We start from the raw sequence: 16,482 nt of genomic DNA on the forward strand, positions 1-16,482 counted from the left end.
TAAAAAGAGAAATATTTAAATTAAAAAAAATACTAATTTTAATCTAATTTCACAAATCTTCTCCATTGATCACATTATTTTTAAATCGGTGAGGGATTACTATAAATATTTTTTAATTGACATCACACTTTTATAAAAATAACAAATTTCAATAAAAATCAATTATAAAATATTTTTTTAATTTCTGGAAATAAATAAATAAATAAATATATATATATATATATATATATATATATATATATATATATATATATATATAATTCAAATTCATTTTTAACTAATTGCATTTTAACTAAAAATAGTTTATTAAAAATTAAAATATTATATTTAATAGTTAGTACATATAACGGGTCATATAAATATTACTCACTTGCTATAATTTTAATTTAATTTATAATCATTTATTAAAACAAAAACATTAAATTATATTTTAATTATATATATAATGGGTCCTATAAATATCGTTCAAGTGCCATAATTTTAATTTAAATAAAAAATAATAACATTTATTAAAAGTTAAAATATTATATTTAATATATATAACGGGTCACGTAAATGCCGCTCACGTACGTAGCACGTGGCGAAACGCTAGTACTATATATAAAAACACGGATGGGGGGCAGACAAATTTACGGAATAACCCTTTTTAGTTTATTACTAATTGATTTTTAAATAAAAAATTTATGGTCATTTAAAATAATAGTGTAGTGAAAAGTTAACAAATTTGATTCAAATAAGGAAAGTAAAACTTTAACTGAATTTTTGTGTCAATTTGCTGAGAATTCTCAAGTTCGTCACTAAAAGTAAATAAATTCACAAAATTTTTATCCTAATTCGCTGTAACAAGAAAACAAAAAGATTAGCTAATGTAAATCTTTACATAAATTAGGACTCCTCACATGGTTAGGTATATTAGTATACTTGAGATAGGAAAAGATAACAATGTTTTGATCCATGAATTCTGAACATTCTTTTTTTTTTTAGATGATTAATTCGAAGAGAAATTTTTATTTGGACTTCTCATTTATCTTCTTTATCTATAAACTATTTCTAATTAGTTATTTTAATTACTATTTCATATTTTATATTTAAATACAAATTATAATTATAAAAATAATTTTTAATAAAATGAGTATATAATTATTTTAATCTATAATAAATATAATTATCATTATTTGACGAATTACACAAATAGTCACTTGTGAAACACGTGACTTAAAATAGGAAAAGATGATAATATTTTGATTCTATTTAGAGTTTATACATACTTATATATTTTTTTAAATCTATTGATAATTTTTAAAAAAAATTAAGAAAATTATTTATTTGACGAAGAGTAATTATTAAAAACAAAAATCACTATTCAATAAGATTATTTTTTTTTATATATTTTAATGTGTATTTTTTCTTACCAACGAGTTGTAACTCAAATGATATAAGCGTTGGACAGCAAACTGTCAAGGTCATGGATTCATTTCCTCCACAAGCGCTCCCCCTCCCCAATTGTTAAAAAAAAAGTGTAATTTTTTTTAAATAATGAGTAACTGACGAGTGATGTTACGAGCCACATATGTAACATGTAAAACAATGATAGTTAAAAATTCTAACTAATTTAGTATTAATAATAAATAAAATAAATTGGTACAATTATGATGAATTTAATTAATATGTAAATTGCCGATTTATGTTACGAGCCACGTGCGTAGAACGTAATGCAAAACTAGTTAACATAGGAGCAACAATTCTAACAATCTATGTTTTATAATTCATTGGCTCAGTGACCTCTCGCCTCGTTTATACCTTTTTTTTCTCTCCTGTAACAATGGGACGGAAAATCAAGAATTAGCAAAATGTTGATATAACCATCAGGGAAGCCAACAATAGAGTTCCGCTTTCTTTGCCATCAGCAGCTCCTTTGTTTGTTCTAACCCGCTTAAATTCAAACACACGGATTGCTAGCTCGTCACTCGATAGAGTTTCTCTAAAAAATATTATTGAACGCTTCAGTCCCTTACTTTCAGCCGCCACATATACACTGTTAAAGTATAAGGATCAGATTGTAATATTAGCAAAAGAGAAATGACTCTTCTGTTAATTAAATAAAAAGCAGTTAGTTGTTAGTTGGATTAGTCAGTTAGGTAGCTAAAGTAAGTTAGATTAAACAGCTGTCAATATAGCCGTTATATGTAAATCAGCTTATATAAGCTATGTACTGAATTCATTAATAATTAATGAAAACATTATTTTTCTTCAATCTACTTTCTAATATGGTATCAGAGCATCTACTCTGAAATTGAAATTCAATCATTCAATCAAGTTCATCTGAAAATTAAAGCTTACTGTTCGTCTTTTTCTTCAATTGATTACTGTTAAGTTTCTTTTTCAATTCAATCATCTAATCTTTCATCTGTTATCTTCTTGATCTTTAAAAACAAAGTACACAATCAATTTCTTGATTAATCGATCATATATTCAATTCCTGAAATCTTTATAACCCTAATTTTTCAATTCTCAGTTTTTCTTTGAAATCTTGTTCAATTCTTGATAATGTCAGTTCCAAATTTAGGTTCTGAGAATCCTGCTAGTCCGTTTTACTTACATCCAAATGAGAATCCTTCTTTGATTCTTGTTTCTCCTTCACTCAATGGACAAAATTACCATTCCTGGTCTCGTTCCATGAGAATGTCATTACTTTCAAAGAACAAACTAAAGTTTGTTGATGGCAGTATACCTGTACCATCCAGAGAAGATCAAATTTATCCAGTATGGGAGCGTTGCAACACAATGGTACTCTCTTGGCTTTTACATTCTTTATCTTCGTCTATTGCTCAAAGCATTCTTTGGATTGATAATGCAGTTGATGTGTGGAAAGATTTGTCTGATAGATTTTCACAAGGAGATGCTTTGAGAATTTCAGATTTACAGGAAGAGATTTATGCTTTTAAACAGAATAATTTGTCTGTTACAGATTATTTTACACAGTTAAAAATATTATGGGATGAGTACTTAAACTTGAGAGCTGTGCCTATTTGTTCATGTGTTCCTCAATGTCATTGTGAGGCTTTAAAGAAAGTTAAAGATTTCCAAGAAGGGGACTATGTTATTAGGTTTCTAAAAGGATTAAATGAAGGTTATGCTGTTACTAGGTCACAGATTTTGATGATAGATCCTTTACCAAAGATCAATAAAGCTTTTTCTTTAGCTTTGCAACATGAGAGACAAATAGGTTTATCAGCTGTTGTTACACAAACTATAGAACCTTCTGTTTTTGCAGCACAATCTAATAATGGTTTTCAAAGGAATTATAACAATTCATATAGACCACCTAGACCTCAGTCAGCAATAGGAAATTTTTCTGGAAATGGTTTTCGTCCACAGGGGGGACAAAAGAGATTTTATACTGCACCAAACAATGGGAAGCCAATGTGCAGTTTCTGTGGTGTGTCTGGACATTCAGTGGATATATGTTTCAAAAAACATGGTTATCCACCTGGTTTTAAGCCAAGATATAGACCTCAGTCTTATGTAAATCAAGTGGGAGAGGTAGTAATAGATGATGAACAAGGTTGTTCTTACATTCAAGATCAGGGTACATTTTATAATCAGGAAACAAGTTACAATCAGAATCAGGCTTACATGGTTAATGAACCAATGGTTGAACAAAAGGGTGATACTAATAATCAGAATCAGCATGCTAATGTTCCTGTATCTTCAATAACTCAAGAGCAGTATACTCAGCTTATGGCTTTAATTCAGAACAATAATTCTGCTTCTTCTCCAAGAGCTAATAATGTTTCAACTAATTTTGTTGCTGAATCAGCAGATACAGGTACACATTTTTTAACTACTTCTTATTTTAAAAGTTTTGTGGGTTGTTCATATGTTAAAAAACATGTTAATGCTACCTGGATTATAGATTCAGGTGCAACAGACCATATAGCATGTTCATTAGATGCATTCACATCTTATAAAACTGTCTCTGGAATCTTTGTAACTTTGCCAAATTGTTCAAAAATTTCTGTCACACATATAGGGATAGTTAAGTTTAGTAATGATTTAATATTGCATAATGTTTTGTTTGTTCCTGATTTCTCTTTTAACCTTATTTCTACAACCAAGTTGACTAGTGAATATGATTATTGTTTAATTCTTCACAAGAAACTTTGTATAATACAGGATGTTATCAGATGGAAGATGATTGGATTAGCTAAGCAAGTTCAGGGGCTTTATCATCTTGATAAATCTCAGTTTCATGATTCTGTTTCTATTTGTCCTTCAGTGAATTCTTGTTTGAAAAATTCTGTTGATGTACATTCTTTATGGCATTATAGATTAGGTCATTTAGCACATTCCAGATTGCAATCTTTACAAACTCTTGATTCATCTATTCAAGTTCCTATTGATATACATTGTAAAGTTTGTCACTTAGCTAAACAAAAGAAATTACCTTTTTCATTAAGCAAAAGCAATGTTGATAATTGTTTTGATATTTTGCATATTGACATATGGGGGCCAGCTAGGACTCAATCTTTTTATGGTCATAAGTATTTTTTATCAATTGTTGATGATAAAAGTAGATTCACTTGGTTATTTCTTTTAAAAGCAAAATCTGATGCAAGAATGATTATACAGAATTTTTATAGTTTTGTGGAAACACAGTTTGATAAAAAGATCAAATGTTTTAGGTCTGATAATGGTTTAGAATTTCACATGCCTGTTTTTTATAGTTCAAAAGGGATTGTTCATCAGACTACATGTGTATATACACCTGAACAAAACTCTATTGTAGAAAGAAAGCATCAACATATACTTAATGTGGCAAGGGCTTTAAAATTTCAGTCCTCTGTTCCTATTTGTTTTTGGTCTGATTGTGTGATGCATGCTGTTTATCTAATAAATCAAATTCCTTCACCTGTTATTGACAACAAAACACCATATGAGATCTTATATAATAAAGCACCTGTATTTGATAATTTAAAAGTTTTTGGATGTTTAGCATATGCTTCCACATTACCTGTTAATAGACACAAATTTACACCTAGAGCTACACAGTGTGTGTTTTTAGGTTATCCTTCTAATACTAAAGGATTCAGATTGTATGATATTAAAGATAAACAAGTTTTTATATCTAGGAATGTGGGGTTTTATGAGCATATGTTTCCTTATGAAGATTTAAAAATAGTTCAAGACTCTCCAGTTCAAATTGTCTTGCCTAATGTTACTGATCATTTAAAAGATGATTTACTAGATTCAAGAAATTCAGATAATATTGAAAATTTTTATGACAATGTTGTTAATCCAGTTGATCCTGTTATTGAAATTTCTGATGTTAATACTGATACTCCTGTTTCTGTTGATGTTATTAGAAATATTAGTACTGAATTGCCAGTTAGAAGGTCATCTAGGACTAGTGTTAAACCTTTGTTTTTAAAAGATTATGTCTGTAAGTTACCTAAAACTAACATAGTCACAGGTCCTAGGATTAGAACATCTCCACATACTATAGCAAAAGTCTTTTCTTATGAGTATCTTAGTGATAGTCATAAGACATTTGCAGTCCAGTTAGAATCTAGTAAAGAACCAAAGACATATAATGAAGCAATTCAGTCAGATTGTTGGAAGGAAGCAATGCAGAAAGAATTGGATGCATTGCAGCTTAATAGTACTTGGTTTTTAACTCAGTTACCTCTAGAAAAAGTACCAATAGGATGCAAATGGATGTTTAAAACTAAGTATAAAAGTGATGGAACTATTGAAAGACATAAGGCTAGGTTAGTAGCTAAAGGATATACACAGCAGAATGGGATAGATTACTTAGAGACTTTTTCTCCTGTAGCTAAAATGTCTACTATTCGTGTATTATTAACTATAGCAGCTTCAAAGGATTGGTTTATACAGCAGCTGGACATCAACAATGCTTTTTTACATGGAGAATTGCATGAAGAGGTGTACATGCAAGTTCCACCTGGGTTGTCTTGTCCACCAAATACAGTCTGTAAGCTTACAAAGTCATTATATGGACTAAAGCAAGCAAGCAGACAGTGGAATGTTAAGCTTACCAATGCTTTAATTTCACAAGGATATACTCAAGCTACATCAGATTTTTCTTTATTTACAAGAAGACAGAATGACTCATTCACAGCTTTGTTAGTTTATGTGGATGATGTCATTTTTGCTGGAAATGACATCAATCAGATTAACAGTGTCAAAAATTATCTTGATCAAGAGTTCAAGATTAAAGATTTGGGAAACTTAAAGTTTTTTCTAGGACTGGAAGTTTCAAGATCCAAGCAGGGAATTAATTTGTGTCAAAGGAAGTACACAATGGATCTTTTGACAGAGACTGGTTTTCTTGGGTCAAAGCCAACTTCAACACCAATGGTTTCAGATACTAAATTAACAAAGGATGATAGTCCACCTCATGAAGATATTACAGCATATAGAAGGTTAGTAGGAAAGCTAATCTATTTATGTAGTACAAGGCCTGATATTGCTTTTGTGGTACAGCAATTATCTCAATATCTAGATGCTCCAACTAAAAATCATTATGCAGCAATATCTAAAGTCTTAAGATATTTAAAGAAGTCACCAGGTCAGGGTCTTCTTTTTCCAGCATCTAACAATCTCAGAATAAAGGCTTTTTCTGATTCAGACTGGGGTTCATGTCCTGATACAAGGAGGTCAGTTACAGGTTTCTGTGTTTTCCTTGGTGATGCATTAGTTTCATGGAAAACTAAAAAGCAGGCAACAGTTTCTAAATCTAGTTCAGAAGCTGAGTATAGGGCTCTAGCTAACACAACTTGTGAAATCCAGTGGTTGAGCTATCTTCTGAAAGATTTAGGCATTGAACAAAACACTCCTGCAATGGTTTACTGTGATAATCAAGCAGCTTGTTACTTAGCACACAATCCTGTTTTTCATGAAAGGACAAAGCACATAGATATTGATTGTCATATTGTGAGACAACAGATACAAGCAGGTTTGATTCATCTGCTACCTATTGCATCAGCTCAGCAATTGGCAGATTTCTTCACCAAGCCATTGCCTTCTTCTGATTTCATTTCTTTTATCAGCAAGCTGGGTCTACACAATGTATACACTCCAGCTTGAGGGGGGATGTTAAAGTATAAGGATCAGATTGTAATATTAGCAAAAGAGAAATGACTCTTCTGTTAATTAAATAAAAAGCAGTTAGTTGTTAGTTGGATTAGTCAGTTAGGTAGCTAAAGTAAGTTAGATTAAACAGCTGTCAATATAGCCGTTATATGTAAATCAGCTTATATAAGCTATGTACTGAATTCATTAATAATTAATGAAAACATTATTCTTCTTCAATCTACTTTCTAATATACACTTTTTACAGAAAAAAAAACTATGTAAGAAATAAAATTAAAGTTTAGTTAACAAATTGAAGTTAATCAAAATTTGATCACCGAAAGTTAAAAAATGTAATAGTTTGGATACCTACATGTCAATTGTCCATTTTTCTCAGATGGAAATGTTCCTCCAGTTTAATTATCAATCGCAAATCATAAAGAAGACAACAAACTGTCCAAGTAATCACTCCCAAGATCCTGGAGTTCCAGCACATCAAACACGTCATCACAACTCCCAAACGACGTCGTATCATCCCCACTAGCCAATCTTTTTAATGCAGGCTCTTCCATAATCTCATCATTTTCTTCAACACACGCCCTTTTTCTATGCCGAACATTAGTTGATGATGAAGAACTGTTCTCAATTCCCATAGCCTTAGTAACGGTCTCAACTGAAAAATTGAGATGAGCCTTAGAGCCTCTGATTCTTAAGGCAGCTTTGTCATAAGCTAAAGCTGCTTCTTCAGCTGTAGTAAAAGTTCCAAGCCAAACCCTAGCTCCTTTTCTTGACGAGTCCCTTATCTCAGCTGCATATTTACCCCACGGCCTTCGTCTTACTCCTCTGTAACGTCGACTTGTACCCGATAAATTCTTATTATTTTCGCCATTACTCGATTTATTCGAGTTTCTGCAAATTTCTGATGATGAGTTATTGTTATTATTAATATTACTTGTAGGGGTGTTCATGTTTGTGTTCATGTCTATTCCTGCGAGAAGTTGTTCCCAGGTTTCGGCTCCTATTGATATCCACCGGCCTAAACTCGGTAGCCTTTCGAGAATTGTTGCTGACTCGTCAAGATTTGGCAGTTCCTCCCATGGTTTTGGAACCTCGTTATAAATGCTTGTTTGTTTGTCTGCTTCAACTCCTATGAAGCTTGCCCATGCATTTTCTAGTAGTTGATGATCATCACTTTGTGTAGCCATGGTGCGAGAGTTGGCTTGACTGCCCTAACTATGGCGGTATATTTCCGAGATATTAATGAACAAGACGTTTTCTTTGCATACATAAGCTATGAAAATATTTGAAAAGAGTAGAAATTGTGATCAGAGATGATATATAGGTATACATATAAAGGGTGTGTATATACGTGTAATCTAGGTGCAATTGTCTGAACAGCTAAGATCAATGAAAATTCCTGTGGGAAACTTGTGCTTGAATCTACTCACTAGCTTAAGTTATGGAGGGATAATTAACAGAATATAGTAAGAACTAAGAAAGAGGTGATTTAAGGTTTGTTGTTGACTTGTGTAATGTGTAATTAAGAACTAATTATGTGCTTTGAATATAATTAATCATGATCATCAATTAATAAGATACAAAAGGAATGAAATGATTTGAACCGAAGAATCTGCTTTATAATGTTTCATTAGTGGATTAATTATGGCATTTTGTGATTCTGTCTAGGTATTTTTCACATGCTTTGGACCTTTACCACTGTACCATCTTCTTTACAAATATATATGCACAAAAAGCATGTTCAGCAAACAACAAAAGTCATTTTAATTTTAAAGTATCTATATAATTTTGACAATATTGTATCCTTATAAAAAGTTAACAATTTGATCCGTTAATTTTTTAATTACAATAAATATATTAAAAACGTGTCAATCCCGAAGTACTAGCTTATATGAAGACAAAAGTGAAATTTCATACCTTTAATTGATTTGGATATAGCTGTCCGAATTCGGCCTGAATATGTAATTATATATTCATAACTTTAGCACGTTTACTAAATGTACTATGATTTTGGAATTGATGTAGCACAATATTACATATGTCACGGACGTTAATTTATACATATATAGATATAAACGTATAGCTTTACGTTATACTGTCCAAATTGATTGTAAATATATTTGGTAAAGATATAAAAGACGTGGTATACATGACAAGATTTTAAAATATAATATATTTGATAAATGAGACAAATTTTGTTTATAAATAAATACATTTTTCCGATATAAAATCATTTTGCGAACATAAATTGGATATACTTCCAAACTTGATGTTCCATTGAACCATAGTAATAAATCTAAATTGAAACGTGGATTTAGGGTAATTAATAGATAGGTTAATTAATCAAAGCTGCATATCAAAACTAACAAGAGTTTTTTTTTTTTTTTTTTGCCCATCTGGTTTACAGGGCTTCGCCTTGACTAATTCGGATCCGACCCGTGTCACGCACCTGGCATGATGGGTGAGTCTGCCAGCGGTGATTTTCTGTATTCACAAGACTCGAATGCGAGTTCTTGTTTAAGCGATACCAAACCATTTAGCACTTGCGGTAGAAGTAACAAGAGTTGATAAATCACTGTTGATATCTTTGACAAAGACAATTCCTTCTTCTACTTGCTCCAGTTTGAAGTATAGTGATTGTGTACTTTCGAAAAAGTAGGGGGAGGAATAAAAGATAAGGAATATAATTGAATGCTTAATTTCGTCCTAAAGGCAATTTTAAAATCTTTGTTCCCACAGATAAACTAATTTCTCAAAAAAAAAAAACTAATTTGTGGTTTGAAAACCTCAAAGATGCTTTGACATTTTTGTCAAGTTTCATAAATTATGCACTACTCTGTGGTACTCCATTTGATCACAGCTTACGCGTTTCGTTTCTATTTCCGTAAACGCTTCTAAAATTTACGTGTTCGTTCGCTGATAAAATTATTTTCGCTCAATTAATATTAGGAATGAACACTGTGAAAATTGACATTCAATAACTTAATAATCAAGCAACAAAATGCCATTAGTTACTGGTCGTTTTAATTTCTTGAGGAATACGCATTGCCGCCTTGATTAAGGAAGAAATAAACTAATGATAAGAGAAAAATATTAGTAGTATAAGAATTAATCACACGCTTGGGCATAAAATTCAAATCCAAAAGGGAATTAAGCTTCTATATATGCTTGCAATGGAAGATATTAAAGAAAGATTAATTAAATGAAATGCGGCTGTTCATCTTGATTCAATGCATTAATGGAGAAAGAAATTAAGAATAAATTTATTAGTGCAAGAAACTACAATTAGGGGATTGAATGTATAGAACTTAGTGTTGGCCATGTCAACTAAGAATATTTAAACTTAATTATAAAGCTTAATCCAGACCCCCTTTTAGTTTGTTGATTCTCTTGCAATGGGATTGAGTCGATTGAGCTTATTTTTGTGATTTATTTTATAAATTTTGTATTCAAAAATATGTTTAAATTGAGGATTAAATATATTTATATTCTAAGTTGCAATTATATGGCAATTATCTTTTCAGCTGTACAAGTTCAATACTTAGATTCTATCTCAAACTCACATTTATTACATGAGAAAGATGCAGCCATTGTTACATCTGATACAACTGAAAATGTGTACAACTTGTTATAAAAATACGTAAATGCTCGACATGTAACAAAAATTTCTGAAAAGAAAACAATAAAACAGAAAAACAACATCCTGACCCAAATGCGAATATTGTTACTCTTCCCAGTCGGAAAGCAGACAATCTAGAAATAAAGGAAGACAAAAATTCAAAAATCAGCAGAAAAATCAAACAAAATAGAGCCAATGACATCAAACAAAATTCAGTTAAACTTGCGCCAAATCAAACATATGATGCCATAAATAGAGCTATCGCCTAATCGTAACCTCAAATTATCACCTTAGCAAATTCAAATTGTCACAGCCGTCATGCTCTGCTCACGCCACTAGCTGCTGCGGTAAAGACAAATTCAAATGCTCCAATAATGAGGGGCCCTTGGGAAGTATCTGTAACTTGCAACTTAAACAACAGGTAGTATGAAAACTTGAGCTTTGGCTACTTCTACAGCTGCGGATAATTTGACAATTCAGAATCGCTCAGAGGGTTATTGCATATAGGGCAGAATACCTTAGAAGACATAGATTCCACAGGCTTGAGATTGCATCTCTTCTGATGCCTCCGAGTAGCCAAAGGAACATTACAATCATTGATTTCGGGGATCCTATTGAACTCGAATGGAGTAAACTTTCCAGCTGTTTGTATGATTGTGCATTCTCGAGAAGGATTTTCTTCCTAAAACCCAACAGATATAAAGATGAATCAAAGATTAATATTTTAGTCCTACACTTGCGCTACAATACCACCAAAGAGACTACCAAGAAATAATAACTAATCGCCAGTCATGTAATGATGGAACTTGTCCAAGAATGTAAGTAAATTTGCTTCGACAAGTCAACTTACATTCTGCTCTTCAAGTAAAGTATACACTGAAGTTCACCAACAAGTATATAGTCTTCCCAAACGTTACTATACTACAAGAAAACTTACGTGAAGATAAAGCTCCACACCCGCAAAAGGTCATAGACGAAGAAATCAATCCATTGATGCCAGTTGGATGACCAGTAAGTAGCTCCATGTTCTTCAGACTGCCCTGCCAAGATAAGAACAGAACCATCATTTAGCAATAGATTCTATTAATTAAAATACATAACAAATTCATAGAATGCTATAGAAAAGGAAATTCTACGTGATGATAACTAAAGACTAAAGAGTATAAAACACAAACCCAACAATACGGAAAATTAAGTTCAGCTCTTGCGCAGTGCAGTAACGAAGAAGAAGCACAACAGGAACCTCCCACCTGGCATCAGCATACTGTATATCTGCTGATAAAGAATACCCTTTGCGCTGTTAAAGCTTAAAACAAATAGGAAGTGTAAGAAAACTTACTTATGTGACTTCCAAAGCGGTATTAATGGTTGATTCTGACAATGTATCACGCACGCCATATGGTCAATGAAAGAACTTATTCTAACTTAAGTACAATGACGAAATCAATCGATTAGGCATGGTTTTTAACAACCAGGCCTACAATGTGTCACTAAAGTAACTTCATTTCAGATATGTTTTTGTGAATTAGTTTTTGATTCTTCAGATTTCTACACTTCAAAGAATACAAAAATATGTTTCACGAGTAAGAGGATGAAGCATTTCAAATTGAATTATCCAACAATCCAACTACATATAGTAGGTCTTTTTTCAGTTGGTCTATACAAGATCAAGTCCCACTACTAGATTCCATTCAATCAAGAGTCCTTCTCTCAAAAGCATTAACATGACAATGTTCATACTTCTCCATATAACGTAGGGGTGAATCTCAGTCATACTGCAAACATGAAAGATTGATTCAGCGAAGGAGCTATAACCATACTACGTGTCCACTAATCATGATCCAAGATTTTCACTTGAAACTGACCAAAGGTAAATCTTAAGTACCCCAATTATTAGCAGCCGCATGATAAAGTAAAATCTATAGTTGGGGTAAATTACAGTATCTCATTCTAAAGCAGACTTACGATGCGTCAAGAAGTGTGACACAAAATCCAAAATATAATAAAGAAATAACTAAATAGATCCTGAGCATCATGATGAACATATAGCTTCTTTTGTTGCATAGAAGTTGGAAATTGTTACTTCAGCCCTATCTATGATTCCATATTTGATTTTCTTTTACTTTCCTAGTTTATGCATATAGATAAATTTTACAGAAAACTTTTTCAAATATACCAGAAACATAACTTCATATTGTGTATTTCATAATGCAGTGTTAAAACTTAAAAAGACCATCTTCAGTAACATAAAAGTTTTCGTTGGATAAGGAACCCCTAATATCCATGTTAGATAATTATACAGACATTAACTTTTCAAAGCAACTCAATCACATTATCATTCACTACATCAAATGCATAGAGGCATAGATGAAGTGAAAGCTCCACCATTTTCTCTGTACATACTAACAATAACATAAAGAAATAATATGGTTATGTTAATTCTCATGATCCCATTTTTCAAATTATACAAGAGTTTGAACTTGAAGTCCTAAGAAACATTAAAAAAGAGTGAAATTATGTCCAACCAATATATTGTACACTGAAATCTAACTTCACCAAGTTGGTGATTGGGGGAATTACCTTTCACGTCCTGCCTCATTAAGGACATAAGAGCTTTGCATACTGCATCCCGCTCCACAAATTCGTCTAAAATCATTAAAAGTAAGTATGACATCATCAGATACATGACAATCAGGTAAAAGTTGCCGACACAAATAACATAAGTAATAAACACAAATCAACCAACCGGCTGAAAGTAGAGGAACGAGAATGTCAACAATTTTTGAAAGACACTCGGGATTATTCTTACAGAATAGGGGCAGCCCTCTAATGAAATGAAACCTACCTGAGACTTGTCTTTGGACTCATTAAGTCTCTCACCGAACTCGTAAAGGTTCTCTACATGCTTAGCTGTCGCGGTGGATTCAGTCATTTGGATTCAACAATAAAAAAAATAATGGTAATTTTCAAGAAATTTATTCAAATGGCATCTTCCCTATAAAATTTGAACGGAATGAATGCACTGTCATCATTAATATATAACAGATAAATTAAATCAGAAGAGTTGATAACTTGACACTACTTAAATTGAAACTTAACATATAATTCAAAATTTTGACAGAGATTCATCAGATTACAGAATAGGCATATCCAGAGCTCTAAGCACATCCTTGAACTCAAAATCATGCGTCTCTTTGTTGAATCGCTCAACCAACTTGAATCTTGCATCATTTAAATAGAAAGACTGAGCAGCCTCTAAAAGCCACTTTGCCTCTTCATCAGAAAGCTTGCTGGCAAAAACTATATCTCCTCTGATAAGTACCAAGTCCTTGCTTTCTGCAAATTCGGTGTAGAAGCTCACAGTAAAGTAGGGCGATGCCTGAGTTCCTTTTGCTTTGTAATCTTCTAGACCAGTGAAAATCATGTGTGGCATGTTTACTGCAAAAAAGGACAGCAAGATAGGTGTTTGAATGAACTATAATCACAGCAAAGTTGCAAGTAGGCAAATCCCCAACGACCTTGCTCGTATCACAAATTTACTACATGTCAAATAACCAATTTCTATAAAAGTTCAACCTGGTAAGCGAGACTTCAAGAATAATTTTACTATCTTAATACACTCGGCACATGAATGCTCATTGGACTTGAAGCATAACAAACTAGTACACCGGCATGTCACATTGTGCTCAAATATTTTTATAAACCAAATATGAGTTACCAAAGATCCAATTCTAAATCATAGAGTTTTTGATATCATATTAAATAATCAATTCACTAAAAAGCTTAAGCTCTGATATTATGTCAAATTGTCAATTTGCCTAAATATTCAAATAATAGTTCTATCATCTTAACAATATGTAAACTTATTTATCATAACTAAATATTACAGACATGCAGGATGAATGCAATTAGCTCGTGCTATCAACTGAAAATTACTATACCAAAGAAGATGTGCAAATAAGCAAAGCTAACTTTTCAGGCTTCAGCAATTCTATGGCATTGCACTCCCAGTTCCAAAAGGGGCCAAACATGAGGATACATGATTGTGTAATGGCATATCAATGCAAGAGATGACAATTGACATACATTTATCAAACAAGGTAATTAACCGGGTTGAGGATTTTGCTAAGCATAATTAATAAAAAAAACACCAGTAGTCATAAGAAGTCCAAAAACTAACCTTGAGCAAACATTGTTGTATAACCATTTCCTCTCCACATAGGAATAACAAAGTACCGGCTGCAAACGAAACAGTACGAATAATGAAAATAGCTCGAGAAGACGTGCCTCTTAGAAACAAATATGATGTGCGATGACATTACCAGCCTGTTGCTCTTTGCACTAGCAAATGATAAAGTTTGGCTTTCATAGATGCACCAATATGACCTCTTCCCAAGTGATACTAGCCACAAAAAAAGTCCACCCATGAATAAACAATCAAAATTCAATTCATATTATAAAATCTTGCTCAATTAATATAAATATACAAATATAATACAAAAGGAAAAAAGATGAATACATTACATCGTCCCAAATTGAAGCTAGATCCTCGGGTGACTTGGTTTTGGCCCGTTCGATATCCATGATAGAATCAAGCGGCTTTTGCTGCAAAGGAGCGAACCCACTTGCAAACTTTGAGGTTCTAACAAAACCAAGAGAACCCCACTTGCCAAAATGAGTTGGAATGTTGTTGGATTGTTGTTTAAGGAGATGTGATTTTATAGAGTGGGTGGTGAAAGCACGCTGGTTTAATGTGTTAGACGAGAAAATTGAGATTGTTAAGGTTCTTGAGAATCTTGATGAAATGCGCTGCATGGTGTCACGTTAATTCTACAAAAGCTGATGCAGGTAAAATGTAGCAAAAACTGAGGAAAATTGGGTGTGTCTGCCTTTACTGGTTCTTTCAGAACTTTGATCGAACAGGTAGAGTGCACAGTTCTAGCTAATGGGTGCAGTCAGACTCGGACCATAGTGGGCTACTATGGTGAACTCATTTGGAAAATTAGGGCCAATTGAGTAAAATGGTTGAGGTTTTTGACGGGCTGACATTGTTTGAGGTTCAAGCTCTTGGACTGTATTGCAAATGGTGAAGTCTATAAAATCAATTAATAGAATCACTAAAATTTATTTAATAATAAGTAAAATTACTCAATTAATCTTTAGTTTTAATATTACTAATTAATATATATTAATAATAAAAGGTTAAATATACAATTTGTTCCTCAAATTTGGCTCGGTTTCTAACTTGGACTTTAAGTTAAAAAAAATTATTCGTGTTCAAATTAAAATAAATCTTAAGTGTATGTCATATGTCGTCCACGTTGACAGAGATAACGATGAAAGCAAACCTACTAACGATAGTCTATTTTGTTATTTTTAATAATATTAAATAATATTTTTGAATAAAAATATTATCAAGATCAAGTTAAAGCCTAAAACAAAAATGAGGATCCAAATTGTATAACTAGGCTTTTATTACTGGGAGTATTATATAATAGTAATATTAAATGTGAGGAGTGATTTAATTAAAAAAAAAAAACTAACATGAAGAGATTTATACTACCTTCAAAATTTATGAATGTGAACGGATTTGATGAAAGTTTCGGCTAAATTAAAAAAATCTTTCTGAAAAGAAAATGGTGCAGCACAACGTGAAGAAGTGTAAAAAGAAACCAAAATTGCACCGTTGGGAAGATTGTTTTTACATTCCCTGGGAGCCACAAAATTTTGTCTCCTCTTCACTCTACTAT

At 32.1% G+C, this 16,482-nt stretch overlaps 3 protein-coding genes across 3 annotated transcripts; all 3 read right to left on the reverse strand.

Moving 5' to 3' along the window:
* Positions 1–7,460: 7,460 nt before the first annotated feature.
* Positions 7,461–8,385, reverse strand: LOC126674955 (ethylene-responsive transcription factor ERF091). Its single transcript, XM_050369508.2, has one exon. The coding sequence runs from the start codon at positions 8,298–8,300 to the stop codon at positions 7,530–7,532; it is 771 nt and encodes a 256-aa protein (XP_050225465.1). The 5' UTR covers positions 8,301–8,385; the 3' UTR covers positions 7,461–7,529.
* A 2,241-nt stretch (positions 8,386–10,626) lies between these two features.
* Positions 10,627–13,679, reverse strand: LOC126671143 (uncharacterized). Its single transcript, XM_056105308.1, has 4 exons — positions 13,289–13,679; positions 11,670–11,772; positions 11,250–11,414; positions 10,627–11,141 (listed from the first exon to the last, which is right to left on the reverse strand). Exons 1-4 carry the CDS (start codon positions 13,416–13,418, stop codon positions 11,060–11,062), a joined length of 480 nt encoding a protein of 159 aa, XP_055961283.1. The 5' UTR covers positions 13,419–13,679; the 3' UTR covers positions 10,627–11,059.
* Positions 13,680–13,782: 103 nt separating this feature from the next.
* Positions 13,783–15,799, reverse strand: LOC126671142 (uncharacterized). The gene is made up of 4 exons (XM_050364858.2): positions 15,257–15,799; positions 15,055–15,134; positions 14,913–14,971; positions 13,783–14,170 (listed from the first exon to the last, which is right to left on the reverse strand). The coding sequence occupies exons 1-4, from the start codon at positions 15,545–15,547 to the stop codon at positions 13,866–13,868; spliced, it is 735 nt and encodes a 244-aa protein (XP_050220815.1). The 5' UTR covers positions 15,548–15,799; the 3' UTR covers positions 13,783–13,865.
* Between the last annotated feature and the right edge of the window lie 683 nt (positions 15,800–16,482).

The sequence above is a fragment of the Mercurialis annua genome, linkage group LG3 (genome assembly GCF_937616625.2).
Source record: "Mercurialis annua linkage group LG3, ddMerAnnu1.2, whole genome shotgun sequence".
NCBI classification, from domain to species: Eukaryota; Viridiplantae; Streptophyta; class Magnoliopsida; order Malpighiales; family Euphorbiaceae; genus Mercurialis; species Mercurialis annua.